The 13396-nt window shown below is 45.7% G+C and overlaps 1 protein-coding gene across 1 annotated transcript in view; it reads right to left on the bottom strand.

The window, feature by feature from the left end:
• The window catches only part of LOC143291252 (zygotic DNA replication licensing factor mcm3-like), a 35633-nt gene that overhangs the window by 14538 nt on the left and 7699 nt on the right, over nt 1–13396 (bottom strand). The window contains exons 7-14 of the mRNA XM_076601061.1: nt 12909–12992; nt 11585–11664; nt 9243–9348; nt 8087–8217; nt 6135–6191; nt 4964–5061; nt 3626–3834; nt 1288–1377 (exon numbers count right to left, since the gene is read on the bottom strand). Coding sequence (XP_076457176.1) covers nt 1288–1377; nt 3626–3834; nt 4964–5061; nt 6135–6191; nt 8087–8217; nt 9243–9348; nt 11585–11664; nt 12909–12992 — 855 coding nt within the window. The remainder of the gene's footprint in view (nt 1–1287; nt 1378–3625; nt 3835–4963; nt 5062–6134; nt 6192–8086; nt 8218–9242; nt 9349–11584; nt 11665–12908; nt 12993–13396) is intronic.

Raw genomic sequence — 13396 nt, 5'->3', positions numbered from 1 at the left:
GGCTTAATTTGCGTCAGTGCGATATGTTACAGTATATGATACCAAAAAAGTAGTATATGACACCAAAGTAACAGTTACACAATAGCAACTGCACTTGCAAGTTACTGGATTGTCTGTGGGTGTGTGTTCATGCTTCTTGCGTTCCATCTTGCCACTATGCCACGTCTATCTATCTAATAACAGGTTTACTGGATGAACGTCTCAACTCTTTACGTAGAAAGAAAAGCATTAATCGAAACCGAACACTCATCTGACATTAAAAAAACCCTCCCCCTTCATTTTCTAGGGGGCAGGGAAAGAGAGAGAGAGAGGGGGGGGGAGAGAGAGGGATGATGGGAAACAGAGAGAGGGGGAGAGGGGGGGGGAAGAGAAAGGAATGATGGGAAATAGAGGGGGGGAGAGGGGGGAAAGAGAGAGGAGGGGGGGAAGAGAGAGGAATGATGGGAAATAGAGAGAGGTAGGGACAACGGGAAACAGACAGGAAAAGACAGAAAAAGAATGGGAAATAAAAAGGTAGGCAACGAGAGAAGGGATGGAGAGAGGGAGGATGGGGAATAGAGGGGGGGGGGGGGGGGGAAGAAAGAGGGAGGGAGGAAGGGAAATGGAAAGAGAGAGGGTGGAGAGAAGGAGGGATGATGGGAAACAAAGAGAGGACGGGGGGGGGGGGGGGGGAAAGAAAAGATGGAAAGAGAGATGGAGCAAGGGAAGACGGGAAGAGAGGAGGAAAAGAGAGCGGAGAGAGGGACGAAGGATGGCTAAACGGAGAGAGGATGAGAGAGGGAGGAATGATGGGAAACAGACAGGGGGGGGGGGGGGGGGGGGGGGGGGTGGGGGGGGGGGGGTGAAGAGAAAGGGAAGGATGAGAAATAGAGGGGGGAGAGAGGGGGGGAGGGGAAAGAGAGAGGAATGATGGGAAATAGAGAGAGGTAGGGACAATGGGAAACAGACAGGAAAAGAATGGGAAATAAAAAGGTAGGCAACGAGAGAAGGGATGGAGAGAGGGAGGATGGGGAATAGAGAGGGGGGGGGGGAGAAAGAGGGAGGGAGGAAGGGAAATAGAAAGAGAGAGGGTGGAGAGAAGGATGGATGGTGGGAAACGAAGAGACGGTGGGGGCAGGGGGGGGGAGAAAAGATGGAAAGAGAGATGGGAGCAAGGGAAGACGGGAAGATAGGGGGAAAAGAGAGCGGAGAGAGGGAGGAAGGATGGCGAAACAGAGAGGGGGGGGGGGGGGGTGGGGGGGGGGGGGGTAGAGAGACAAGAGGCAGAGAGGGAGAGGGAGCCCTGACCTTGTCCAGGACGATAAAGAGCAGGTCAAAACGCGACAGCAAGGAGTCCTGCAGTCCGATGTTCTCCATCGGCGTCTTGTACTGGTCGTACTGCACACACGTCACACCACATCACTGTTTACACACGTCACACCACATCACTGTTTACACACATCACACCACATCACACAGTCCTATGTTCCCCATGGGCGTCTTGTACTGGTCGTACTGCACACACGTCACACCACATCACTGTTTACACACATCACATCACACCACATAACACAGTCCTATGTTCTCCATCGGGGTCTTGTACTGGTCGTACTGCACACACGTCACACCACATCACTGTTCACACACGTCACACCACATCAGTGTTTATACACATCACACCACATCACACAGTCCTATGTTCCCCATGGGCGTCTTGTACTGGTCGTACTGCACACACGTCACACCACATCACTATTCATACACATCACACCACATCAGTGTTTTATACACATCACATCACATCACATCACACAGTCCTATGTTCCCCATGGGTGTCTTGTACTGGTCGTACTGCACACACGTCACACCACATCACTGTTTACACACATCACATCACACCACATCACACAGTCCTATGTTCTCCATGGGTGTCTTGTACTGGTCGTACTGCACACACGTCACACCACATCACTGTTTACACACATCACATCACACCACATCACACAGTCCTATGTTCTCCATGGGCGTCTTGTACTGGTCGTACTGCACACACGTCACACCACATCACTGTTCATACACATCACACCACATCACTGTTCATACACACCACACCACATCACTGTTTATACACATCACATACCATTGTTTACACTTCACAGTTTACACACATCACATCACTATACACATCAATGCTAACACACATCACACCACAGCAATGTTTACACACATCACATCACAGTTTATACACATCACATCAATGTTTAAAAACATCAGTTTATACACATCACAGTTCAAACACATTACACCACATCACTGTTTATACACATCACATCACACCACTGTTTACACACATCACATTACACCACATCACAGTTTATACACATCACATCAATGTTTACACATCACTTTATGCACATCACACCACACCAATGTTTACACATCACACCACAATGTTTACACACATCACATCAATGTTTAAAAACATCACAGTTTATACACATCACAGTTCAAACACATCACACCACATCACTGTTTATACACATCAGATCAAATCACTGTTTATACACGTCACATCACACCACATCACTGTTTATACACGTCACATCACACCACATCACTGTTTATACATGCCACATCACACCACATCACTGTTTATACATGTCACATCAAACCACATTACTGTTTATACATGTCTTATCACACCACATCAGTTTATACACATCACTGTTTACACACGTCACATCACACCACATCACTGTTTATACACATCACACCACATCATGGTTTATACACATCACTGTTTACACACATCATGGTTTACATACGTCACACCACATCACAGTTTATACACGTCACATCACACCACATCACTGTTTATACACGTCACATCACACCACATCAATGTTTATACACATCACAGTTTACACACACACACCACATCAATGTTTACACACATCACATTACATCACGACACATCACTGTTGATACACATCAGATCAAAAGGAAATTATCTTCCTAAAATTACATTGCAGTTGAAAATGAACTCGTCGGAACAATTTTGATGTTGGCATTATGTCGGAACTAACTGCTATCGAGTTTCAGTTTCAGTAGCTCAAGGAGGCGTCACTGCGTTTGGACAAAACCATATACGCTACACCACATCTGCCAAGCAGATGCCTGACCAGCAGCGTAACCCAACACGCTTAGTCAGGCCTTCAGAAAAAAAAAAAAAAAGACCGGGGGAATAAATAACAGATAAGCTTACATAAATAAATAAATAAACACACACACACATCACACCACATACGCTGCTATCGAGCGTAACAAAAATACATCATCATTTCAGCTGGCATACATGCTCACCCGTCCATACACCTGGTTGGCACTTAGCCGTATGGAGAGCACAGGACAGGAGTCAAAATGGCTGCCGGAAAAAGAGGGCGCTAGCCAGCGGGACAAAGGGGAGGTTACCTACTTCCGGGAGGTTATCGGCCGTAGTTTCATTATCTCCGCATAGGCGGTTAGTAGTTTGCACAGGCAGGAATGTCAGACCCCTGCCGGAGTCTGTACTAGTTGGGTCACGGTTAAGTATGTGTAATTAAAACAAAAATACAGCAACATCATTTCAGCTGGCATACATGCTCACCCGTCCATACACAGGGTTGGCGGCGGCCAACACGCTGCAACGTGCGTTCAGCTTGGCGTGGATGCCGGCCTTGGAGATGGTGACACGCCCCTGTTCCATCACCTCGTGGATGGCCGTCCGGTCGATGTCCGACATCTTGTCGAACTCGTCGATACACACAATGCCCCGGTCTGCCAGCACCATGGCTCCTGCCTCTAGTCGCCTCTCTCCTGGAGACACAGAGTGGTCGTGTGACACTGTTAGCGTTGTTGATGTTCGGGTGACACGAAGTGGTTGCGTGATGTTGATGTTCAGGCAACACACAGTGGTCATGTGATACTGTTTGCATTGTTAATGTTCGTTTGTGCATCGTTTTACATTTGTTCATTTACAGGTTGTTTTTTGTTCATGTCATTTTTATACTGTTTGTACAGCGTTTATATCGCATAATTTACTCTATGATTTACAATATGAAATTAATACCATTTGAAAAGAGTTTCTATCGCATAATTTACACCATTTGTACAGCATTTACATCACATCATTTACACCATTCTCAAAGGGTTTTTATAACATAATTTACATCGTACAGCATTTACATGGCATCATTTACATCATTCTCAAAGCGCTTTTATCACATAATTTACACCGTACCGCATTTTCATCGCATCATTTACACCATTCTCAAAGGGTTTTTATCGCATAATTTACACTATCGTTACAGGGTATACATCACATCATGTACACAGCTCACACAGGGTTGTAATTTTTCTTTTTTTTATCACATTGTGACGCAAAACCATAAATACAGGGTTTTCATCCCGAGTGATTCAACAGTTCAGTTTCAGTTTCAGTAGCTCAAGGAGGCGTCACTGCGTTCGGACAAATCCACATACGCCACACCACATCTGCCAAGCAGACGCCTGACCAGCAGTGCAACCCAATGCACTTAGTCAGGCCTTGAGAAAAAAAAAAAAAGGAAAAAAAAGAAGTAAAAGTAAATAAATAATAGATAAATACATAAAAAAGAACTACTACTATGTGTAAGGTGCAAAAACTTGATGAAGTCAACAATAAGTGTACACACACACACACACAAAAATTTAATAAAAAGATAAATAATAATAACAAAAATAATGATAGTAATAATAATAAAAAAAATAATAAATAAATAAATAAATTCAACATCATAGATTCAACACCATTCATGCAGTGCTTTCATCGTATCATTTACTGTGTTCCTACATGCCTTCATCATACTCACAATGCTCATACCGGGTTTTCATCATCTTCTATGCTCATCATCACTTGTCTACAGTACAAATGAGTGATGCACAGCAGGTCATCACTCTGTCTCACCTGTCTCCTGGTCGGTGGTGACGGCGGCCGTCAGACCTACACCGGATGACCCCCGACCTGTGGTGGGGATTGCACGGGGAGCAGTGTGAAGGACATACCTGGACACAGCATGTCACATTTACAGCATACCTGGACACACACATCATACCTGAACACGCGTCACATTTACAACATATAATTGCAACATACCTGGACACCACCATCACAATCATAACATACCTTGACAACGTGTCACAGTTACAACACACGTGGACAAAACATGTCACATTTACAACATACCTAGACACACTCGTCATACCTGGACACACACATCACAATTACAACATACCTGGACACAACACGTCACAACTGCAACATACCTGGTCACAACGCGTCACAATTACAACATACCTGGACATAACATGTCACAATTACAACATACCTGAACACGTCACAATTACAACATTCCTGGACACAATGTGTTACAATTACAACATACCTAGACACACACATCATGCCTGGACACGCACGTCACAATCGCAACTTACCTGGACAGACACGTCACACTTACAACATACCTGTACAGTGGTAAAGCGATGGTCTAGAGGTAACGCACCCAACTAGGAAGCCAGAGAATCTGAGCATGTTGGTTTGAATTGCGGCTTAGCCGCCGATATTTTATTCCCCTCCACAGGACCTTGAGTGGTGGTCTGGACGCTAGTCATTCAAACGTGACGATAAACCGAGTTCCCATGTGCAGCATGCACTGAGCACACGTAAAAGAACCCACGGCAACAAAAGGGTTTTGTGATGTGCCTTGAGCATTTTTGTATATATTTTACTATGTGATATGCCTTGAGCATTACAGTATATATTTTACTATGTAATGTGTCTTGAGCATTATTGTATTTTAACTCACTCAGTACGGCCAGTCCTCTCTTCTCCTCTACACAGACACCTCGGATGTCCAGTGGGTGTCTCAATGACCCAACCTTTAGCTTCCGTCGTCAGAATTGTGGTATTCTTTGTCAACATTCACCTCTTCAGTATAAGAGCCTTACGCTTGCAATATTTTGATGGTGGTAACTGGGGTGAAACGCTGTTAACGTCATCTCTTTCGCCGTTCGTATGGAGAGAGTTAATGACAGGCCCAACAGAAAAAAACTATCATTATGATTATTATCAACATTACCTCAACATCTGTGACTTGGCCACGGAGGGGTCTCCAATCAGCAGAACGTTGATGTCCCTGCAACAACACCAAACAAGCCCCTTTCACAGTGTCCTGGGGTCAAACTGATCCATACTCCTATCCACCCCCCCCCCCCCCCCCCCCGTGTGAAGGGAAGCTACTCTGCACAGAACTTGCACATGCCTAAAAAAAAAAAATCATATACAACATGGCTTTATTCACCTTGCTGCAGGAGCAGCTCAAATATGCAGAAAATGTACTTTTTCATACAAGTAATTTGGGAACATTCTAACTGTTAGGAATTATTTCCAAATCTGTTTTTGTTTTTTTATCCGACGTGCTTGAAAATGTGTGTGCTCAACAAATTTTTTAAACGGAGTGATCTGTTGTTTGTGTGCATGCATTTTCATCCTCAACAAACTCAGCTCAAAATACTAATTATCCTAACAGTTGCCCATGACTGGTCTAAACAATCGTTCCAAGCCGTCTGTCAAAAAAACCGTCAACTTTTATAATGAACTGCTCAGAAACTACTCAACCAATTCACATGCTTCAAACGTCAAAATGGCAGCTGCGGCAATTGAAAAGCATTGTGGGATAGCTCAAAGTGAAAGTAAAAAGACACTCTGTGCAGTGGGCCACACCGTGTGGTTCAGGGACGGAGCTGAGCACTTCCAGCCGGTCACACAGCGACATTCTGGGGGCACTGGGGCATACACTACACATTTTGAGCCCTGAGCAATTTTAACCCTTCTGCCTGAGCTCCTGAGCCAAAATTTGCAAGTAATTGGTATTTAATGTGTCACAGCAGATATAAAAAGAGTGCCCTGACCACAGCTTTACCGGTGGTAGAGAAAAATGACATAATGCCTAGCCACCGGTTGAGCGGTGCGTAAACACTTGTGTCGTGTTTTGCTATTGGTTGACTGAAATTGAAATCGATCTTTTTTATCCAAAGCACATGCACAAAACACAGTGAAAAGGCGCGGCCATGCTGGTACTACGTTCACTGACGTCAGAATATTACGGTCTTTCTGATTGGCTCTTCAATATAAGTCGACCAATAGCAAAACACAACCCAAGTGTTTACACACCGCTCAACCAGTGGCTAGGCATTATGTCATTTTTCTCTACCACTGGTAAAGCAGAGGTCAGGGCTCAAAGGGTTAAACAACTAAAAAGTGAGGCAAATGGGCATCATAGTTACACCATGAACCAACAGGTCCATCAATGTACAAAGGGATCCCCAAAACCTTTGCATGGAGGTATGTACGAATACAGGGTAACCCGCACCGTCCAACACAGCTGACACAAACACACCTGACCCCAACACACCACACATGGACCACACGTCACAGTGTGGTCCCCACTGACCAACAGACGCAAGTGCTGTTGGCCAACACAGTTGAAACACAGACACAACACACACCAGACCCCACACATCACAGTGTGGGTCCAAGTGTTTCTGGCCAACGCAGTTGAAACACAGACACCAGACCCCACACATCACAGCGTTGGTCCAAGTGTTGTTGGCCAACACAGTTGAAACAGACACTACACACACCAGACCCCACACATCACAGCGTTGGTCGCAAGTGTCAGCCAACACAGTTGAAACACAGACACCACAAACACCAGACCCCACACACCACAGCGTAGGTCCAAGTGCTGTTGGCCAACACAGACAGAACACACACCAGACCCCACACATCACACCGTAGGTCCAGGTGCTGTTGGCCAACACAGTTGAAACACAGACACAACACACACCAGACCCCACACATCACAGCGTTGGTCCAAGTGCTGTTGGCCAACACAGTTGAAACACAGACAGAACACACACCAGACCCCACACATCACACCGTAGGTCCAGGTGCTGTTGGCCAACACAGTTGAAACACAGACACAACACACACCAGACCCCACACATCACAGCGTGGGTCCCCACTGACCCACGGAGGCGAGTGCCGTTGGCCAGCACTTTCTCGTTGCCGCCCAGCAGCATGCACAGCACCGCCTTCTTGATGTACTCGTGGCCGTGGATTGACGGCGCCATGGACCGTGATAGCACCTCAAACACGTCCTGCACATGCCAAACAGTCATGCTTCACGAACTTGAAACTACAACATTTCTCCATTGACCATGACAGCACCTCAAACACATCCTGCACACGCCAAACAGTCATGCTTCACTAACTTCAAACTTCAACATTTCTCCATTGACCATGACAGCACCTCAAACACGTCCTGCACATGCCAAACAGTCATGCTTCACGAACTTGAAACTACAACATTTCTCCATTGACCATGACAGCACCTCAAACACATCCTGCACACGCCAAACAGTCATGCTTCACTAACTTCAAACTAAAACATTTCTCCATTGTCCATGACAGCACCTCAAACACGTCCTGCACACGCCAAACAGTCATGCTTCATGAACTTGAAACTACAACATTTCTCCACTGACCATGACAGCACCTCAAACACGTCCTGCTCATGCCAAACAACCATGCTTCACTCACATTTGAAACTACATTTCTATCATAAACCTTAAAGCACCTAAGGCCCTGGAACATACAACTACCTTGTCAAGAAGCCAGAGGAAAGAGCAGTATCTGCCACACAGACGATTTCTGGTTTGAAAGATCCTTTTGGGATCTCCCCCCCCCCCCCCCTTCAGTTAGTGCGTGCGAGAGAGAGTATGTGTGTGTGCGTGTGGATTTTTCAAGTAAAGAAAGCACTGTGTGTGTGCGCACGTGAGAGAGAGAGAGAGAGAGAGAGAGAGGTTTCGTGTATGTGTGTGTGTTTTTCAAGTAATGAAAGCACCCCTAACTTTTTAAAATTTAAATCCAAAACACACAAAAAAAGGAAAAACAAATTTTGGTCAGTTTTTCTACAGACATCTCATAAAAAAACAAAAAAAAACAAAAAAAACACACACAACAAAACCCCTGACTTTTAACCTGAGTAATTCTATAGACAAATGATGTTTCAGGAAGCTAGGAGATCAGTATGATACACACTACATTTTCTCAGAAGCAATAGTAAATTCTGTTTGTAATTCTGTGATTCTGAATGCTAAGTTCCTGTATTGGTGAAACTCACCTTCTTCTGGCGACTGAACTGTTTGATCTTGGAGATGTCATCCACAGAAAACACAGGGGACAGTTCTTTGCTCATCAGGGAAATGTTGTTCGCTATCAGTATGGTTCTGAAATATACAACAGTTCTTTGCTTATCAGGGAAATGTTGGCAATCAGTGTGGTTCTGAAATATACAACAGTTCTTTGCTCATCAGGGAAACGTTGGTAATCAGTGTGGTTCTGAAATATACAACAGTTCTTTGCTTATCAGGGAAATGTTGTTCGCTATCAGTATGGTTCTGAAATATACAACAGTTCTTTGCTCATCAGGGAAATGTTCGCTATCATTATGGTTCTGAAATATACAACAGTTCTTTGCTTATCAGGGAAATGTTCGCTATCAGTATGGTTCTGAAATATACAACAGTTCTTTGCTCATCAGGGAAATGTTCGCTATCAGTATGGTTCTGAAATACACAACAGTTCTTTGCTTATCAGGGAAATGTTCGCTATCAGTATGGTTCTGAAATATACAACAGTTCTTTGCTCATCAGGGAAACGTTGGTAATCAGTGTGGTTCTGAAATATACAACAGTTCTTTGCTTATCAGGGAAACGTTGGTAATCAGTGTGGTTCTGAAATATACAACAGTTCTTTGCTTATCAGGGAAATGTTGGCAATCAGTGTGGTTCTGAAATATACAACAGTTCTTTGCTTATGTGATTCTGAAATATACAACAGTTCTTTGCTTATCAGGGAAATGTTGGCAATCAGTATGGTTCTGAAATACACAAGAGTTCTTTGCTCATCAGGGAAACGTTGGTAATCAGTGTGGTTCTACCCCCGAAAGCGGAGAATGATTGCCTACATAGTGGGGTAAAAACGGTCATACACGTAAAAGCCCGCTCGTGTGCATACTAGTGAACGTGGGAGTTGCAGCCCACGAACGCAGAAGAAGAAGAAGAAGAAGTGTGGTTCTGAAATATACAACAGTTCTTTGCTCATCAGGGAAACGTTGGTAATCAGTGTGGTTCTGAAATATACAACAGTTCTTTGCTCATCAGGGAAACGTTGGTAATCAGTGTGCTTCTAAAATATACAACAGCTGTTTGCGCATCAGGGAAACGTTGGTAATCAGTGTGCTTCTGAAATATACAACAGTTCTTTGCTCATCAGGGAAACGTTGGTAATCAGTGTGGTTCTGAAATATACAACAGTTCTTTGCTCATCAGGGAAACGTTGGTAATCAGTGTGCTTCTGAAATATACAACAGCTGTTTGCGCATCAGGGAATGTTACCTATCAGTGTGGTTCTTACAAGACAGGTCTCTGCTCATCAAAGAAATGCTGCAGTAAATCAGTATGGTTCTTACACAACTTCTTCTTCGTTCACCCGTATGCACACGAGTGGGCTTTTACGTGTATGACCGTTTTTACCCCGCCATGTAGGCAGCCATACTCCGTTTTTGGGGGTGTGCATGCTGGGTACGTTCTTGTTTCCATAACCCACCGAATGCTGACATGGATTACAGGATCTTTAACGTGTGTATTTGATCTTCTGCTTGCATATACACACGAAGGGGGTTCAGGCACTAGCAGGTCTGCGCATATGTTGACCTGGGAGATCGTAAAAATCTCCACCCTTTACCCACCAGGCGCCGTCACCGTGATTCGAGCCCAGGACCCTCAGATTGACAGTCCAACGCTTTAACCACTCGGCTATTGCGCCCGTCGCTCTTACACAACAATCCATCAGCTTCTTGCACAGAGCACTGACCACCCAACTGTCCAACTCCCCCAGGACAACTAAACCTAGTGGAGTGATGGCCTAGAGGTTAACGTGTCCGCCTAGGAAGCGAGAGAATCTGAGCGCGCTGGTTCGAATCACGGCTCAGCCGCCGCTATTTTCTCCCCCTCCACTAGACCTTGAGTGGTGGTCTGGACGCTAGTCATTCAGAAGAGATGATAAACCGAGATCCCGTGTGCAGCATGCACTTAGCGCACATAAAAGAACCCACGGCAACAATAGGGTTGTTCCTGGCAAAATTCTGTAGAAAAATCCACTTCGATAGGAAAAAATACAAAAAAATGGGTGGCGCTGTAGTATAGCGACGTGCTCTCCCTGGGGAGAGCAGCCCGAATTTCACACAGAAAAATCTGTTGTGATAAAAAGAAATACAAATACAACTGTCCACTTGTCTCATAGGCAGCAAGTTGCTGAGTGTCAGCGGAACAGTGAATGAGCTGAGCGATGGCACTTCTAACCACCCCCACCCTCGCTGAGAAAAGGTATGTTCAATACCTGCCAGCACGGAAACCATCGATCTGACTTAAAATTCTCCTGAGTGAACTGCAGATGACTCACCTGAAGGTGCAAGAGGTGAAGCTGTTCTTCTTGCCAGGTAGACAGCGGTACGTCCCTATCAGCTGAACCCGGTCACCTGGCTGCACAGCATTCAACACATCACCTTTATACACACCTGCACATCATGGCAGTTATCACCATCACCTTCACACACACCTACACACCGTGGCAGTTATCATCATCACCTTCACACACACCTACACACCATGGCAGTTATCACCATCACCTTCATAAACACCTGCCCACCATGGCAGTTATCATCATCACCTTCATAAACACCTACACACCGTGGCAGTTATCATCATCACCTTCACACACACCTGCTCACCATGGCAGTTATCAGCGAGGCATTCAAACATATCCGTCTGCTTGGATCAATGTTATACTTTAAGGACCTCCCCCCCTCACCCCACCCTTAAAACAGCACGTCATCTAACATGCTTACCTCAGACTTTTCTCAAGAACATAATGAGCCAGCAGGAAAACGTTAAACAGCCATCCCTGAAAACGGAATATGGCTGCCTACAAGGTAGGGTGAAAAGAATCACACGTGTAAAAGCCCATTCACCCTTGCCAGTAAATACGAAGATTGCAGGCCACCAAATGTAGAAACAGAAACAATAACCATCGGCTTATCCACTGGCCACACCCTAAGGTGCGTGTGGTTCGTCTGTCGGGATCGACGAGGACCATCTAGTCCTGGGGATGGGTGGGTTGGGCTCTGTGGGTGCGCAGATGACTGGTCAGGCCAATCCGCGCCCGGAAGGTTCTGACGCAGTGTGGACAGGGGATGGTGGCAGCTGTCGGGGACTTGCTGGCACTGCTTTTCCTGGCCTGTCTGCATTGCTCTGCTGCAGTGATTCTGTTGGCCTCACAGGATTTGGCACCTTTGTGGACAGCTGAACGCCACTTTGGTCTGTCCATTGCATTTAGCTCCCACGTGTCGTGGTTGATGTTGAAGGCCTTCAGAGAAGCTTTCAGAGTGTCTTTGAAGCGCTTCTTTTGGCCTCCATGGGAGCGCTTGTCATGTTGGAGTTCACCGTACAGCAGTTTCTTGGTCTGGCATGCACACCGTTCCTTCCACCCCACCCCCAACAAATAGCGAATTAGCCATCAACTACTGCTTGCTAGTGAACCCCAGCCCCACATCTGACACCACCGCACAACTTGAGTGCTCTCTCCTTTGTCGCCCTTTTCCGAAGCCACTTACAGTACTCCTACCCGGCAAAATGTACTCTGCAGAAATAAAAAACAAGACGACAAAGTAAAAGAAGGAAACATGTCATTTCTGTGCCGAGACGCAGACTACAGTTGTCCCCCTTACCTTGCAGCGGTCTACCAGGTCGCCATCGGCAACGATGTCCACGGAGCGTGGCAGCTGTCCTGGGGGAGCTTTCTCCGGCATCTCCTGCAGACACCCACCTCACTTCATTACATCTCCTGCAGACACCCACCTCACTTCATTACAACATCTCCTGCAGACACCCACCTCACTTCATTACATCTCCTGCAGACACCCACCTCACTTCATTACAACTCCTGCAGACACCCACCTCACTTCATTACAACTCCTGCAGACACCCACCTCACTTCATTACAACATCTCCTGCAGACACCCACCTCACTTCATTACATCTCCTGCAGACACCCACCTTACTTCATTACAACATCTCCTGCAGACACCACCTCGCTTCATTGCAACTCCTGCAGACACCCACCTCACTTCATTACAACATCTCCTGCAGACACCCACCTTACTTCATTACAACATCTCCTGCAGACACCCACCTCACTTCATTACAACTCCTGCAG

Source organism: Babylonia areolata, chromosome 16 (assembly GCF_041734735.1).
Source record: "Babylonia areolata isolate BAREFJ2019XMU chromosome 16, ASM4173473v1, whole genome shotgun sequence".
In the NCBI taxonomy this organism is placed as follows: Eukaryota; Metazoa; Mollusca; class Gastropoda; order Neogastropoda; family Buccinidae; genus Babylonia; species Babylonia areolata.
This window is presented reverse-complemented; position numbering and strand designations above follow the sequence as displayed.